Genomic DNA, 14165 nt, shown 5'->3' with positions numbered 1-14165 from the left:
CTAGTGTAGACAAGCAAGAAGGCCAAATGCATTTGTAGTGCATGTTAAACTGAACAAGCAAAAGCTCTGTAATTCAGAAGGTGGGATTTGGGCTTGGTTATGCATGCCTAGACCAGCTTTTCAATGTTAATTGGGTAGAGAGAACCATGATGCAACATGGAATTCAGTGTGTTTGAATGCTTGGGTTACTTGCCTATTGCACCCTTTACTGAACCTGCAATTCAGTGCTACTGGCAATGTATCAGGATTCATAACAAGGTTTTTTTTTTTGGTGCAAGTGTTATAGGGAAGCTGTATACTGAACATGAAAAACTTTGTGTGTATTCTTCAGCTCAAGCATATATTCCACATAGCAACACGTGGTTGGATGAATAGTGGGAGCTTAGGTCTGCTGATTGAAAGCACAGTTTGCAAGCTGTCCTTCATGTAGTACACTACTTACTTTTACAGCTTAGTTAACTTAGTTGACTACATTCCCTGTAGTTGTAGCCTGAGGCTTGCTGACACTTTACAATTACAGTAAGTGCTACACAGCAGACTAGAGGTGCTTGCATTTGGTGTCCAAGGACTTCTTAGTACGGTAAAGATGCTATATCCTAACTACTGAATCAGTTATGATTAAAATGCCAGAAGTTATCTTTTCTGCAATTAAAGTAGCTGATGTTTTCTGGTGACTGTTTTGCAAATGGCCATCATTTGGGGCAATACCTAATTTTTTAAATTATGCCATTTTTTTGACAACCCAGTGACTTGTTAATGTTGCATTTATGATACTAATGTAGGGCACTTACTGAATAACGTGCACTTTTGCATTAAGCAAGCTGCCACATTGAGTTTTGGTGGTGTTTCACACTCAGTTTGTTTCCTGCACCATTTTGAACTTATCTCCTTTTTTTTAAATTTAGGGCTGTTGGCATCTCCACAGTCAGCACCTGGAAGTTTGGACACTGGGAAAAGTGGAGAGGTTAAAGCTACTGGGTCAGGAGGAAGCAGAGAAAACAGCACTGTTGATTTTACTAAGGTAAGTAACATTAAACACCTTAGAGTTTAGCATCAATTAACTATGTAGCAAAACCTGTGCAGGTTGTAACTTCCCCCTTAGTTACAACTAAGACATGTGTACCAGTATACACATGAAATAGGTACTAAGAGATAACTTGTGTCACAATATGATCTAGGCTAAATGTGTCACATGTTTTAAAATTCTTCCCAGCAGAATGCTTCTCAGTATTTTGGTAACATATGAGTGCAGCTGCTGTACTTTCTCATGCAGATGGAGATATTTACACATCTGCTATTAAGGCTCTTCTGAAAGCAGTTTTGTACATTGTGTTGTAACTTATTTTTCTAGAACTTTTTGTTGGTTCCTTTTTTTTTTGTGAAGAGGGCTTTTAAGAAGAATTTGCTTTATATGTATAATGAGTTTCCTCTACAAAAGTTGTCGTACATCTTAGTCATTAGTAACACATAATACCATATTCTAAAAGAAACGTTGTAAAAAATCTGCTGTAAATCTCATATATTTCATTCATAATCTAAATTTGCTGGGCAAGTTCCATCGTGGCTGTTACTATAAAGTTCAGTCAGAAGTGTCATCTATATTGTGAAATACTGTAAGAAAATTGTTTTGCCAAGTTAAATAATTTTGCTTAAGGAAAGCTAGCTTACACTGTAGTTCTGATCTGATCATGGCAGGTGCCATATATTCCTGCTCCTCTGTCACAGTTTATGTATTTTTGCTTGGCCTGTCCTTGTGTACACCTGCCTTGTCTCCTGTTGGACAGGAGCCAGCCTCCTGGCACTGTAGTTGTGGCACACTTGGTATGGGACTCAAGAGGCCATCTGTAAGTTCTCTAGCTAGCAGTGTCACTGGTGCTTGTGTGTGTGTGTATGTGAACACAGAGTTCATGTGCTGTACCATTTTCTAATGCACTTCTGTAATTATGTACAGAAATGAAGGTGAAGATTTTCAGCCATCATATTCTTTATGATTTGTATGAACATACAAATTATTTTTCAAAATTATGACATACTTGAAATACATGGCTGTGAAATAACTTACTGCATTCTAGAAACCATGTGTAATTACATGAACTCTCCTTACTTAATTGTGCATAGATTTTGTTAATTTATGTCCTATCACGGAATGTTTGTCATGATAATATTAGAAAGGTGATTATGCAGTTTGGAGTCTTCTAGAGTATACTAGTTGTTAGAAATTCTAACTTATAGAAAATAGTTTATTATTATTTGGCTGGCTGACATTTTCTAAATGTGTTTGTCTTTTCTGTATTGTGGGATATTTAATTTGCTTTTTAATTTTTCTTTGTAGCATAAATGTCTTGTAAATTCTGATAAACATAATTGTGTTATGGAATTTCTGCTAAGAAATGTAAGGGATTAAACAATTGTTTCACCTTTGTATGAATAGGTTGATATGAACTTCATGAAGAAAATTCCTTCAGGAGCAGAAGCATCAAATGTGTTAGTGGGAGAAGTAGATTTTTTAGAAAGACCTATTATTGCTTTTGTGAGGCTCTCCCCTGCTGTGCTTCTCTCGGGTCTCACAGAGGTTCCGGTTCCTACACGGTAAATAAATGCCTGGAAATTCTGGCTTTACTTATGCAATAAGATAATAATATTTAAGATCTCAAATAGCTGTAAATTTTTATATACACTGTATTAACCTCAAAAAAATGTAGAGTTTTGTTTAACATTATGTCAGTCATTTGCTGCAAAATTTGAAGTAATGAGATCTGCCACAAAATTCTCTGAATGCATTATATATCTTTATATATATCTCTGTATACACACATACATATATACATCTATATACATGTAAAGATGCTGTCTTAAGCAAGTGCAGGATTTGAAACTGAAAGTTAATTTGCAGTAAAAGCAATGAGTCTTCCAAGTTTGTTTTGACATTTTGAAGATGGGCATGAAGATATAGTTCCCTTCGGTGTGACACAGCTTGTCAGTGGGGAAGAGCACACTAAGTCTGAAGGTCTGTCTAATCTGAACATCTGTTCTTATACAAATGCTCTGCATATGAATGACTTAGGTGGTTAAAAAACAATTTTTTATTATATGCCCAATTCTACATGATTGACATTGGAGTAGTCAATCTTCAGCTAATACATAGAGAAGTAGTTTTCAGTCTGCAGTATGCTATCCAGCCTGGTGCAGTCACCCCTGCTCCCCCAGTCCCAATGATCTCATTACTATACTTGTGGGTATGTTTACCACAGATGTTCAAAATATCAAAATACAGGTCTCATGATGAAGGTTAGAAGATAATTTCATCAATCATCATGGATGACACTTCATTTTCTGTGCACATTGATGTATTGGACTGTTCCGTGGTGTTTGCCCATACATTTGTATTTATGTTTTTTGTTGGATTTTTAATGTTTTAAAATTATCAAAGTGTTTGTTTATCTTCATGATTTTCAGCTTATACACTCTATTGAAGGGCAAAAATACATATATGTGAGAATTTTTGGAGAGTAGTTGACAGGAGTACTCAATTTTTTTTTGGGAAATTCCAAAATTTCTGCATAGTGATTACTGTAGCTGAATCTATTCTGTCCTAATTTCTTCAGAACGGTGTAGACTTGCAGATCTGAAATAGCATACTGGGATTCTTAAGATGCACTCCTGTTTTCAGTTAGTGTAGTAAACTTGCAAAGGAGACAGAAGTGACCTTTTTGTACAATGAGTTGAAAGAAAGTGCTACTTTTTTCACATGTGTTGTGCTTAGGAATATCATTTTCATGAAATATAGAAGAAGGTTGTGAAACAAATTACTGAGGTTCACTCTTTGGTTTGTATCCTTTTGAATTTATAAAATGTTATTCCTGTTCAAGGTTTTGGTAAGTTTTATGTTAGGCACTGTTACTGCACAAGGATCTGCTACTATATGCTGTGACTCAACCCCCAGATTGGATCAGCTTCCCAGAATGTCACTTACTTCAATAGGTGTTCAAATACCCAAGTTCCCTTCCTTTGCACTGACACAAGACTAGGATAGACTATATGAGTATGCCCAAGTGTACTGCAGGAGGTACCAGTAGGTGCATCCTCTGTGTGCCATGGCCACTCTCAGGAGGTGAGGGGGCTGAACTCCCATGAAAGGGAATGTAGGACAGGTCATAGAGCTCCTAGGCTGCCACTTTAATGGATCTTTGCTACTGGGAACGTCAGAAAGGCTTAGAATCCAGGGGAAATATTCATTGAGCTCTAGTCTGTGGAATTCTACAGTCTTGAAGGCATTACAAGAAGTTGAAAAATTAGGCTTAATTAAGAAGATATCTGAGTAATTTTGGGTCAGGATTTGAGTTCCTTACAATAATGACTTTAAACTGAATCTTTTCACAGTGTTGCAGCAGTCTTTTAAGATCGTAAGCAGTAAAAATGGGATTTTTACTTCACCACTAAATTTTCTTTTAAATATTAATTTGAAAAAAACCCTTTTGAATATATGCAGATGAGTCAGCCATACTCACCTGTATTACTTTCTCCACAGGTTTTTGTTTTTGTTGTTGGGACCAGTAGGAAAAAGTCCACAGTACCATGAAATTGGACGATCCATAGCAACACTTATGACAGATGACGTGAGTGATCTGTTTTAAATGCTTGTAGTTGAAGTCTAGAATGAGGTATTTACCAATTGATTTCAGTAAATGATTTGGAGTAGTAGGTTAAAGAAAAAAACCTCAGACTAGTTAAATGAAGAACTGTAAACTTAATTATTTTTTGTATTAGTGAAGTCGATAATGGTAAATTAACTTCCCTCCTTGTCTGTCTTGAAATCCTAAATGTGTTTCTGAAAAAAAAAAAATTGACTTTAATGTATAGATTTCATTTTTATGTTAAATTCATTATCAGAACTATTAAATAGAACTGCATTTGGTACGAGTCACTGTGTGTCAGAAAGGACAGAAGCAGCTGCGCGAGTGCTCAGGAAACAAAGTTTTAAAAACCCATGCAATTGAGTCATAATAGTTTTTTTTTTTTTTTAATCTAAGCCAGATCAAAGAAATAAAATAGGAATTTTAATAGCCTTTTGAAGTCATGTGCTTAGAGCCCTTTGGTTTTAAAGACCACAGGAGGGAACCAGTACTTTTAATTTGAGAGTGATGCCATCTTACTGAGCAAAATTAGGGTCTTTTAATTTGACTTCACATTGAGCGCCACCTACTGAATTGCTGATAATTTTTAAGGTTATCTAGCAGAAATGCAAGTACTTTTTACTCTAGAACAATTTGAAGTTTGGTAATGTAAACTAGAAATTTGTCATTTTGCAATTGTTAACAAGTCCGTGAATACAGTTTTTGTTCAATGTGAGAATTGAATTTTAAAAGCTTTAGTTGCAGCTTCTAAACTTTTTTATATAGGCTGATCTGATTTTTAGGAATACTCTAGATCACTGAAAGAGAAAAGAAAATCAATTATTTGATGGTCTAAAAAGACCTGAGTAGACTTCAGAGATTTTAAGATTAGAAGATTTAATGATCAGATTTAATGGTATTTGGAGAAAACCAGTTCAGGTTTAAAATGTACAGAACAATTCAGAATCATCTTCTACATGCAGTTTTACAGTAAAATAGCATTTTTTCCCTCTGTGTGTATAAAATATATCTTGGAGTTGATGTTGTAGTAGTCTATAAAATGGTATAGGATTTTTTAGTAGGATTGCTTTCATGTGATTTTTAGGCAGTCTTCTAAACTTAATTAAGGTAGATGTATAAAAATGCATTCTTATTCTTAATAAAAGCTTATGGTTTGGTTTGAAGCTTATTTGAAGTATTTTTTGTCATAGTGATACAATGGCTATAAGGCAGAGTTAGACAATAGTACATGAACTTGATGTCCTGAAAATTGAAGATTAACTTTCATTTAACTTTAGAAATTACCTCAATATTAGTTTTGAGTTTGAAGATAAAACTTCTATGTCTTGTGGTCCATAGGAATGTGCATACCAGTAGCTTTTAATTTAAAAGTATGTAAGTAAAGTAAGAGCCAAACTTTTGAGAACCTACCAAATATGTTCCATACCTTTTAATCAAGTTTAATCATTATATAATGATAATCAGTTCCTCTTTCAGAAAAAATAAAATAAAAATAAGTGTTGAGTACTTTCTTCTTGTAGGTTTTCCATGATGTTGCCTATAAAGCAAAAGACCGAAATGATTTGTTGTCAGGAATTGATGAGTTTTTAGACCAAGTGACAGTCCTGCCTCCGGGAGAGTGGGATCCAACTATACGAATTGAGCCACCACAAAATATTCCTTCCCAGGTAAAAGGAAAAAAAAAGGTCCAGTCTGTCTTGGAGTGAGGGGGCCTAAACTGAACATAGGATTTGAGCTGCTGAGTACAGAGGGACAATCACTGCCCTTGTCCTGCTGGCCACACTCTACTTGACACGTGCCAAGATCTCATTAGCCTTTCTGGCCACCTGGCCACACTGCTGGCTCCTATCCAGATGGCTGTAAAGCATCAGAAAAGTCCCCACATGCATTTTGCAAGAAAAAGTTGATTGTTCATTTAAGTTACAAAAAAAAAAAAAAAAATTAAGAAGGGGGGAAAGGCATTAATCCGTTTTCTGCTATGCTGTTAAGTTAATTTTATTTACAATATTTCCTTTTGAAATACTGAAATGAGTTCATGTGGGAACTGGTAGAATTGGTGAGAAATTGTGCTTGAGTTCATGTTACCAAATTCTGTGAGTAGTCTAGCAGTGGTCAGCAAGAATATTTAAATTATTGTAAGAACTTCTGTTTGCATGCAGCATTCATTACAGTGTTCAATGTGTTTTGTGTAGCATATACTGATAACAGAATGTTTATGAAATAGATACAAATTGGTCATACTTCTCAGTTGTGATCATGCAGGCTTACAATGAGAGCTGAGGAAAGTGGGTCCTTGGAGAGATTTTCTTCCTCTCCTCCCTCTTTACAACTTAAAGGAACTTGGGCCTGCAGGATCAAAAGCAGGGGAGAGACCAGAGCTTTTTGTTCAGAAGGTTGACATTGGTGTCGAGTCCTGTGGTGGTTTGGCAGAGTGGGTGGAATAGAATGGGGTAACAGCAGTGCAGTCTATTCAAGAGTAGCCTGAGGTTACCATGTAACTTGTTTCCAAAATAAGCTGGGCTCAGGGTTTTTTGGAAGGCAGGCTCAGCTGAAAAATTTATGAGGAGCTGGTAAGTAGCTTGCTCAGCAGGGGAATTACTTCTCATTTATATTTCAACTAAATACTGTGTGTATCATAAAAAGACATCAGTTTCTGATACATGTTAAATGTTTCTGCTCTGTAAATGGTTGAAGAAAAAAAGTGTCTAAAGATTCCTGTCTCATGGTTGAGCCTCTACTGTGTGTTGAAAATCTAGGTTTTGTTTCATTGTGTTTCAGGCATCCATTTCTTGTAGGTACAGGGAAGATGAATACTGTTGTGCAAGGTAATAATAAGGTCTTCTGGGTGGTGGTGTACAGTTCTAGTCATCTGTACTCAACAAAAGATTGGTTTGGAAAATGGAGCACTGCTGATGAGCTAAGAATATGAAAAAGGGTGTGGAAGGCATAGGATTTGTGCACACTCTCTTTTAATTATACTTTTCTAGTGTAAAAACAGTCTCAAAGTATTTTTTTCCTTTTTCCTTTTTTTCCCCCGTGTCTCTTTTGTAGGAGAAAAGGAAGGCACCTAAATTTCCAAATGGATCTACTCCTACAGGAAACGGTCATAAAGAAGAAGGCCATCATGCCGGACCTGAACTTCAGAGAACTGGAAGGTGTGTTCACTTCCCTAAATGCTAGCTTCCATAAAGAAATAAAAGTGATAAATCTTCATCTTAATGATTGACATTTAAACATTAAAAAATTACGGTACAAGTGTCAGAGTGCATCCTTTGTCCTTTTCAAGTGTTGGATTCTTGCCTGTAAGTGCCAATCTGCTTAAAGTATTTTCAAGCCTCTGGCAATGTTTCTCAACACATTTGCAAAGGATTTCACATAAGATGCTGCCTAATTTAACTAACTGACTTTTAAAAGTTGGGGTTTAAGTTTTAATCTTCAGGAGCTTGCAATTATCATAATTACAGCAGGAATGTGCAATTTTCAGTGTTTGGCTAGGTACTAAAAAATCCCATTAATGCAAATCTGTTTTATTAAGGGTGTATGAAATGGAACAATAAGAAATGAAAAGTGGCACAAAGTAGTTTGGTATTGGTTAGCTTTGAGTTTTGGTCAGGTTTCTTATAGAGATAAAATAAAACTGAAGGAATTTCTTTCAGTTGCTGTTGTTTTCTGTTAATTCTAAAATATTCGCTAAAGAAGTCTCCAACATTGGAAATACCTGGTTATGAGTAAACTTTAATATCTGAAATGAGAGTAAAGAGTAAATCAACTGAAAAATTTTGGAGTATCTGTACAGTGTTGTTATCCCCAGAATAATAAACTTCTAAATCAAATGCATCTTTTTCATACATTTGCAAGAAAGACTTTACAGCATTTGTGTTGATTTTTACCATTGTGTCTTTGTTATAATTATCTTTTACTGTTTTTGTAGACAGTATGTGGAGCTAAAAAGTTCATTTCTGCTCACAAAATTATCTGTAGATAAGACTTTTCTTAGGAGTGTTTGGGGTTTTATTAATAATTAAAAATAAAATAAATTTTTCTAAATGCAAATTAATGTCTATTATTTTGGAGTCTTTAAGGTTTTTTAAAATTGATTTTTAAATTCTTGGTAATAACTTACTCTGCTGAACTAAGTGGAATATCTGTGTTCTCCAGATAGGAACACTGTTAAAAATGATACCCCTAAATTTATTTATTGACGTCATCATATGTATGTAGTGAATTTAAATAAAAAGCTACAGCTGTATGTTGGAGTGGAAATATTGAAATGCGATAAAGCAGTGATCTTGGTTGAGGTTTAGCATATTTCTCTGTTCCATTGTTTTGAATATCATAAGACAGATTTGACTTTAAGCATCATTTAGGTGAAATTGTTTGCAAAGTTATTTTTTCAGTATCTAGCCCATATATTAAAAAAATGTAGTCCGCTTTTAAAAATGTGGGAAACCTGCTTGATTATGTTTGAAATACTGCCGAATTGGAGTAGATAAGATTCTCATTGACATTTTTAATTGTTATGGTTTAATCTAGATTATGAAATAGCTAATTTATGCCAGCAATAGGCACTGGCAGTCATGTGTAGCCCATAGTTTTAAACTAGCTAGAATCCTTTAGTGTACAGTTTGACGAGTTTCATCTCACCTATTTAGGCTTTTTGGTGGTTTGATACTTGACATCAAAAGGAAAGCACCTTTTTTCTTGAGTGACTTCAAGGATGCATTAAGCCTGCAGTGCCTGGCCTCGATTCTTTTCCTATACTGTGCCTGTATGTCTCCTGTAATCACTTTTGGAGGGCTCCTGGGAGAAGCTACAGAAGGCAGAATAGTGAGTACAAAGAATGGTAGCGGCCAGGCTTTTAGACCTTCAGAGGCAAGTCACTGTGTGCATTTGTCTCATTTATTTATACTTGTATTTGAAGAATTTACCCACAGCACTTGATTAGCCTGCCCCAAAGCAGATCTTCCCCAAAAGGTAATTGCTATGGAAAATGTGGGGAACCTATGTGAACAGGAGAAGATGCACAGGGGAGGTAAAAAATGTTTATCCTACCTTATTGGATGAATGGCTTCATGAATTGAGAAAAGGCTTGTATTGCCTTCTTTTTGGCTGCTTAAGAGCAATAAATAGCAGTAAAGGTGCACCATCCCACTGGGCCTGCTTTAGGCAAAGTCAGAGGCTCAAGGTGTATAGCCAAGAATATGTACTGGCCTTGAGTAGACCTATGAGGATGATAATGCCTGCAGTGTGTGGCCAGCAGTCCATTTATGAAACTGACAGGATGTGTTTATGCTTGCACTAATACATATGTTGCTCACAATAGAATAAAGTGTTTGAGGTTTATCAGCAGAAAATACTCTTCATTGTAAATTATTCAAATGTAAACCATATGCATACAAAATTTTAGTAGTGTTATGTTGGGCAGCGGATAATACTAGCACCTTTTCACCAGCAGTTTTTGAAGCAGGGAAGAATTACTGAATATCAGCAGTGTTAGTAACTTAGTGTCAATTGGCTTATGAGGAAACTAGTTTGAAGTGTATTTTCTGTTTTTAAATCTATCACAAAGAAACAAGGCTCTGTCCTTTTATGGGAGGGAAGGATATATTCAGACATGTCTTTTACAAGTGCTAAGATGCTGATGAAACTTATGTTACAAAATTCTTGATACTTAATGAAATTTTTAAGCTTGTACTGTATTAAAATTTAGTTAACTGTTTTATTTCTTTCAATTATTGCTATTGACTCAGATATTTGTTTATTGATGTAGCACTTCAAGCTGGTAGAAAATACAGAAATCAATTATGTCTTTGCTGTGTGCTGGTTTTCCCACTGTAAATGTAGGAATGATTACTAAAATGACAGTGTAACTTTTGAATGTAAAACATGTATAATAATGAAACTACCCTCCTTTCAAAGCTTGATTCTCAAACACCTTCTTTCTTTTAGCTGTCTGGAATTGTTTGCGGGTTTGTTCCTGCCTTCAGATACTTGGTGTGCATCATTGAATAAAACATTTAGTTACTGCACACACATGTTCAAGCACAGTAGCTGACATTGTAAGGTACACAGTTTGTCTTTGAAACCTTCCCTCGCATTCTCAGAGGCCATCACCTCCACAGTGCTCCTGTCCCTGCCACCCTGACTGAGAGCCCCAAGGTTAATGCATTGACTAACCAAAAACACTAATTTGAAGGTAATAGAACGAGAGACTGGAATTATATTTTTTTCTTAATGTTATGAACAAAGGACTTATTTTCATTTTTAATAGCCCAGTTCGGCAAATCATTTTGACCATTTTCAGATGATTTCCTGAATTGGAGCTCAAGTTTGAGGAATTCTGTTTTCTTAGGTTTGCATAATTTCAAAATAGCAAATGCTTTAAAGTTCCAGTAGGAACACTGTAATTCCATTACAGGAATCTGTAATCCATGACCTCTCATAGTGGTAGGTGGTGTAATTAACAGTTTTCAAGTAAATTTAATATAATACTAGTATTTAAAATTCTGACCTCTCTCTTTAGGAGGTATATTGTAACTGGGTATTTTTGGCAGAAAATATTGCAGGGAAACACTTAATTCAAGAACTGAAGTAGATACCTTAATTCCTTCAAAAGAAATGCATTACCAGGTGGGACATTGGTTTACTGCTCATCTATTTTTGGTGTCATGTATACATAAAGCAATATTCTTCAGTAATTTCCCCCGCACCTTTGCCTGTCAGCTTGTTTTTCTTTTTTTTTTTTTTTTCTTTTGTAATGCTTGGTTGACTGATGCAGGTTTGATACAGCACACTGTAGGTATGGTACAATACAGATATCTGTTTTCTTTACAGAGACCATTAATTCTTTCTGTAATCAACATGTTGAGTAACTATTTTCTTTTTTTGTTTGTTTGGTTTTTTTTTTTTTTTTTGTTTCAGATTAGTTTTTCTTTTTTTTTTTTTTTTTTTTTTTGTAAATTTGTATAATTGTTGGTATGCTTTTCCTTCAGAGCTGGCAGGACTAGTAACTTGTTCTCATGGTGTTTTGGATGGCTTTATGTTTCTCAAGGGTGAAGTTTTCAAAATCTTATCCATGGTATTGTTACTGCAAAACAGTGTTAAGTTATTCTTGTCTCAAACATGGATATTGATTGCAATGTGTTTGCATCTTGTCTTGTTTCTAAGTTAGTGCATCTTAAAGCTGTATTTATGAAGATATGATGCTAAGTGCTAACCTGAAAGACAGCAAAGTTACAGTATTTTTTTTCCCCCCAAACAGAGTGCAATAGAGTCTCTCTTTGGAGCCTCATTAACTGGGATTGCCTATTCTCTCTTTGCTGGGCAACCTCTTACTATCTTGGGAAGCACAGGACCAGTTCTAGTATTTGAAAAAATATTATTTAAATTTTGCAGGTAAGTGATGTTTCTATAGACTTGATGCACTTTTTTAACATTCTAGCCTGTTACAATAGCAGTGATTGAAAGCAGATGTGCAGTAAATGTGTATGTCCATGAAGGTAAATACAGTGGCAAGCGACTGAGAAATTGATATTATTTGGTAAAGCAATGAGGCACTGGCAAACCTAAATGAGAAAATCAGTGATAAGAAGTGGCAAGGACTCAAATGAAAGTTATGTTCTGACTCTGTGAAGTTGTTGGCTTTGCTTCTGCAGGGGTAAGCAGAGATGGATCTACCCTCTAGGAGAAACCATCTGGGTAGCTCTGGAGAGACCCATCCCCATGATGCTTCCCAAGCCTAGGTAGTTGCACTGTCAGTCCTAGAAACATCTTGCAGTGTTGCTTTGCTTTGGTGGGAGATGAGACAAAAAAATTTTTGCTTCCTTCAGAGCTAGTATCAAGCATGAGAAAAGTGCTGAAAACCTATAAAGCTTGGCCTCAGTGTCTTTTCAAGTAGAATGTAATACAGGTGGGTTTTGACTCAGTTAATGCTTTTTATTTCTTTCTTCACACAGGGATTATGGTCTTTCCTACCTCTCCCTGCGAGCTAGCATTGGTCTGTGGACTGCATTTCTGTGCATCGTGCTTGTAGCCACAGATGCCAGCAGCCTCGTGTGCTACATCACTCGATTTACTGAGGAAGCTTTTGCAGCACTCATATGTATCATATTTATTTATGAGGCATTGGAAAAGCTTGTCCATTTGGGAGAAGTGTATCCCTTCAATATGCACAATGATTTGAATAAACTGACTTCATATTCGTAAGTACCAAGTTCCTATCTGTTAGTGAAATAAATAGGGACATATAGAGGGACATATTTTTTACTAAATGGCAGTGGGTGCCACTTCCAGGAAGGGTAGGAGGAATGCTAAGGTTGGTGTGGGCATGAAAAACACCAAAACAATTCTATTCAGGATGCTGTGAAATTGAATTTTCTGTGTTAGCTATGGGTGGTTGAAAAGGGATAAGGGGTTGTGACAAAGCCTGATTTAATACAGCTTTCCTAAAGGTCAGAACAGGACTTCTGCTTGCTACTTCTAGGAATTATAGTTTCATGAAATAGGATGACTTGGGTTAGCAGCTTACACATGCCAGATGAAGATACTGCTTACTGTTGCTCAGAGAAAACTGCTCATTTCTCATAGTTTAAATGAAATAATTTAAATGTTAGTGCTCCCCTCCTGTTGGAGATGTGCATCTTCCAACTTCAGTTGTACCTGTGTGGTCACAGTGTGGGTGAGGGACCCCTAACAAGGTCATGTCCATGCACGTGGGGTGAGGGTCCCTGCTTGTTGCACTGGGGCAATCATTCCCTAGTTGGAGAGCAGAATACTCTGTCCTGCTGGGCTGCTGCTCTGCTTGGCCAGGGCAGTGATCCCCTTGCACACAGGGTGACTTCTAGCAGTGTCAAAACTGGTTTGGACTACTGTGTTTCCCCTCCAAGATCTCTGCTCACTTTTGCAATCATTCAGTGCTTCTTCAGGACTTTCTTCCAGGGGGAAAGGGCAAACACCCTGCCAGGCTGCTTCTTGTGTTCCATTCACACTTGACATTTACACTCACTTTACACTCACTTTCCTGTCTTAGCCGCTGTTATGACCAGGCCACATTGCCAGGAGTGGGCTGTGGGAGGACACTCACTCACTTATTTTTCCCTTCCTACTGGCTGCTCATCCTTCTGTTTCAGTGGCTCTGGGTCCTCACTGGACTTCTGCATGGGCATGTTCAATCCGCTGAGCTGGCAGAAACTGTTCTGTAGGGCTTTGGGCACTTGCCACCTGACTGTGTTTTGCCACAGGCAGGCCATGAGGGTGGGAAGGTGGGATTTTAATTTGCTTTAGCTCTGTGGTTTTTGGGACATGCCACAGTGTTCAGCATGGGTTTGCCCTGCATTTTTTCTCTTACAAAGCTGTAGGAGATCCAGCTGTTCACAATTGCTTTCTTCCACCTTTCCCTTTCCTTTTTTCCCCACTCTGTAACCCCCAGTGGGGAAAAGGGTGCAGAACAAGCATGTTCAGTTAATTGAGCCACAAAACAATCTCAAATACTCTTGCATTTTTCTGGATGTGGGTTTTTCCTTTCTTTTCCTG

At 36.7% G+C, this 14165-nt stretch overlaps 1 protein-coding gene across 2 annotated transcripts in view; it reads left to right on the top strand.

The window, feature by feature from the left end:
• SLC4A7 (solute carrier family 4 member 7) overlaps positions 1-14165 on the top strand; it is a 93534-nt gene that overhangs the window by 60359 nt on the left and 19010 nt on the right. Inside the window, exons 8-16 of one of the 2 annotated variants that reach the window (XM_059490061.1) lie at positions 906-1021; positions 1785-1844; positions 2432-2589; positions 4529-4616; positions 6155-6301; positions 7686-7789; positions 9287-9461; positions 11896-12029; positions 12590-12835. In XM_059490061.1, the coding sequence (XP_059346044.1) occupies positions 906-1021; positions 1785-1844; positions 2432-2589; positions 4529-4616; positions 6155-6301; positions 7686-7789; positions 9287-9461; positions 11896-12029; positions 12590-12835 (1228 nt within the window). The remainder of the gene's footprint in view (positions 1-905; positions 1022-1784; positions 1845-2431; positions 2590-4528; positions 4617-6154; positions 6302-7685; positions 7790-9286; positions 9462-11895; positions 12030-12589; positions 12836-14165) is intronic. The other variant, XM_059490053.1, reaches the window with a different exon arrangement.

Source organism: Ammospiza nelsoni, chromosome 1 (assembly GCF_027579445.1).
Source record: "Ammospiza nelsoni isolate bAmmNel1 chromosome 1, bAmmNel1.pri, whole genome shotgun sequence".
In the NCBI taxonomy this organism is placed as follows: domain Eukaryota; kingdom Metazoa; phylum Chordata; class Aves; order Passeriformes; family Passerellidae; genus Ammospiza; species Ammospiza nelsoni.
Note: the sequence above shows the minus strand (reverse complement) of the source record. Positions and strands in the feature narration are given on the sequence as shown.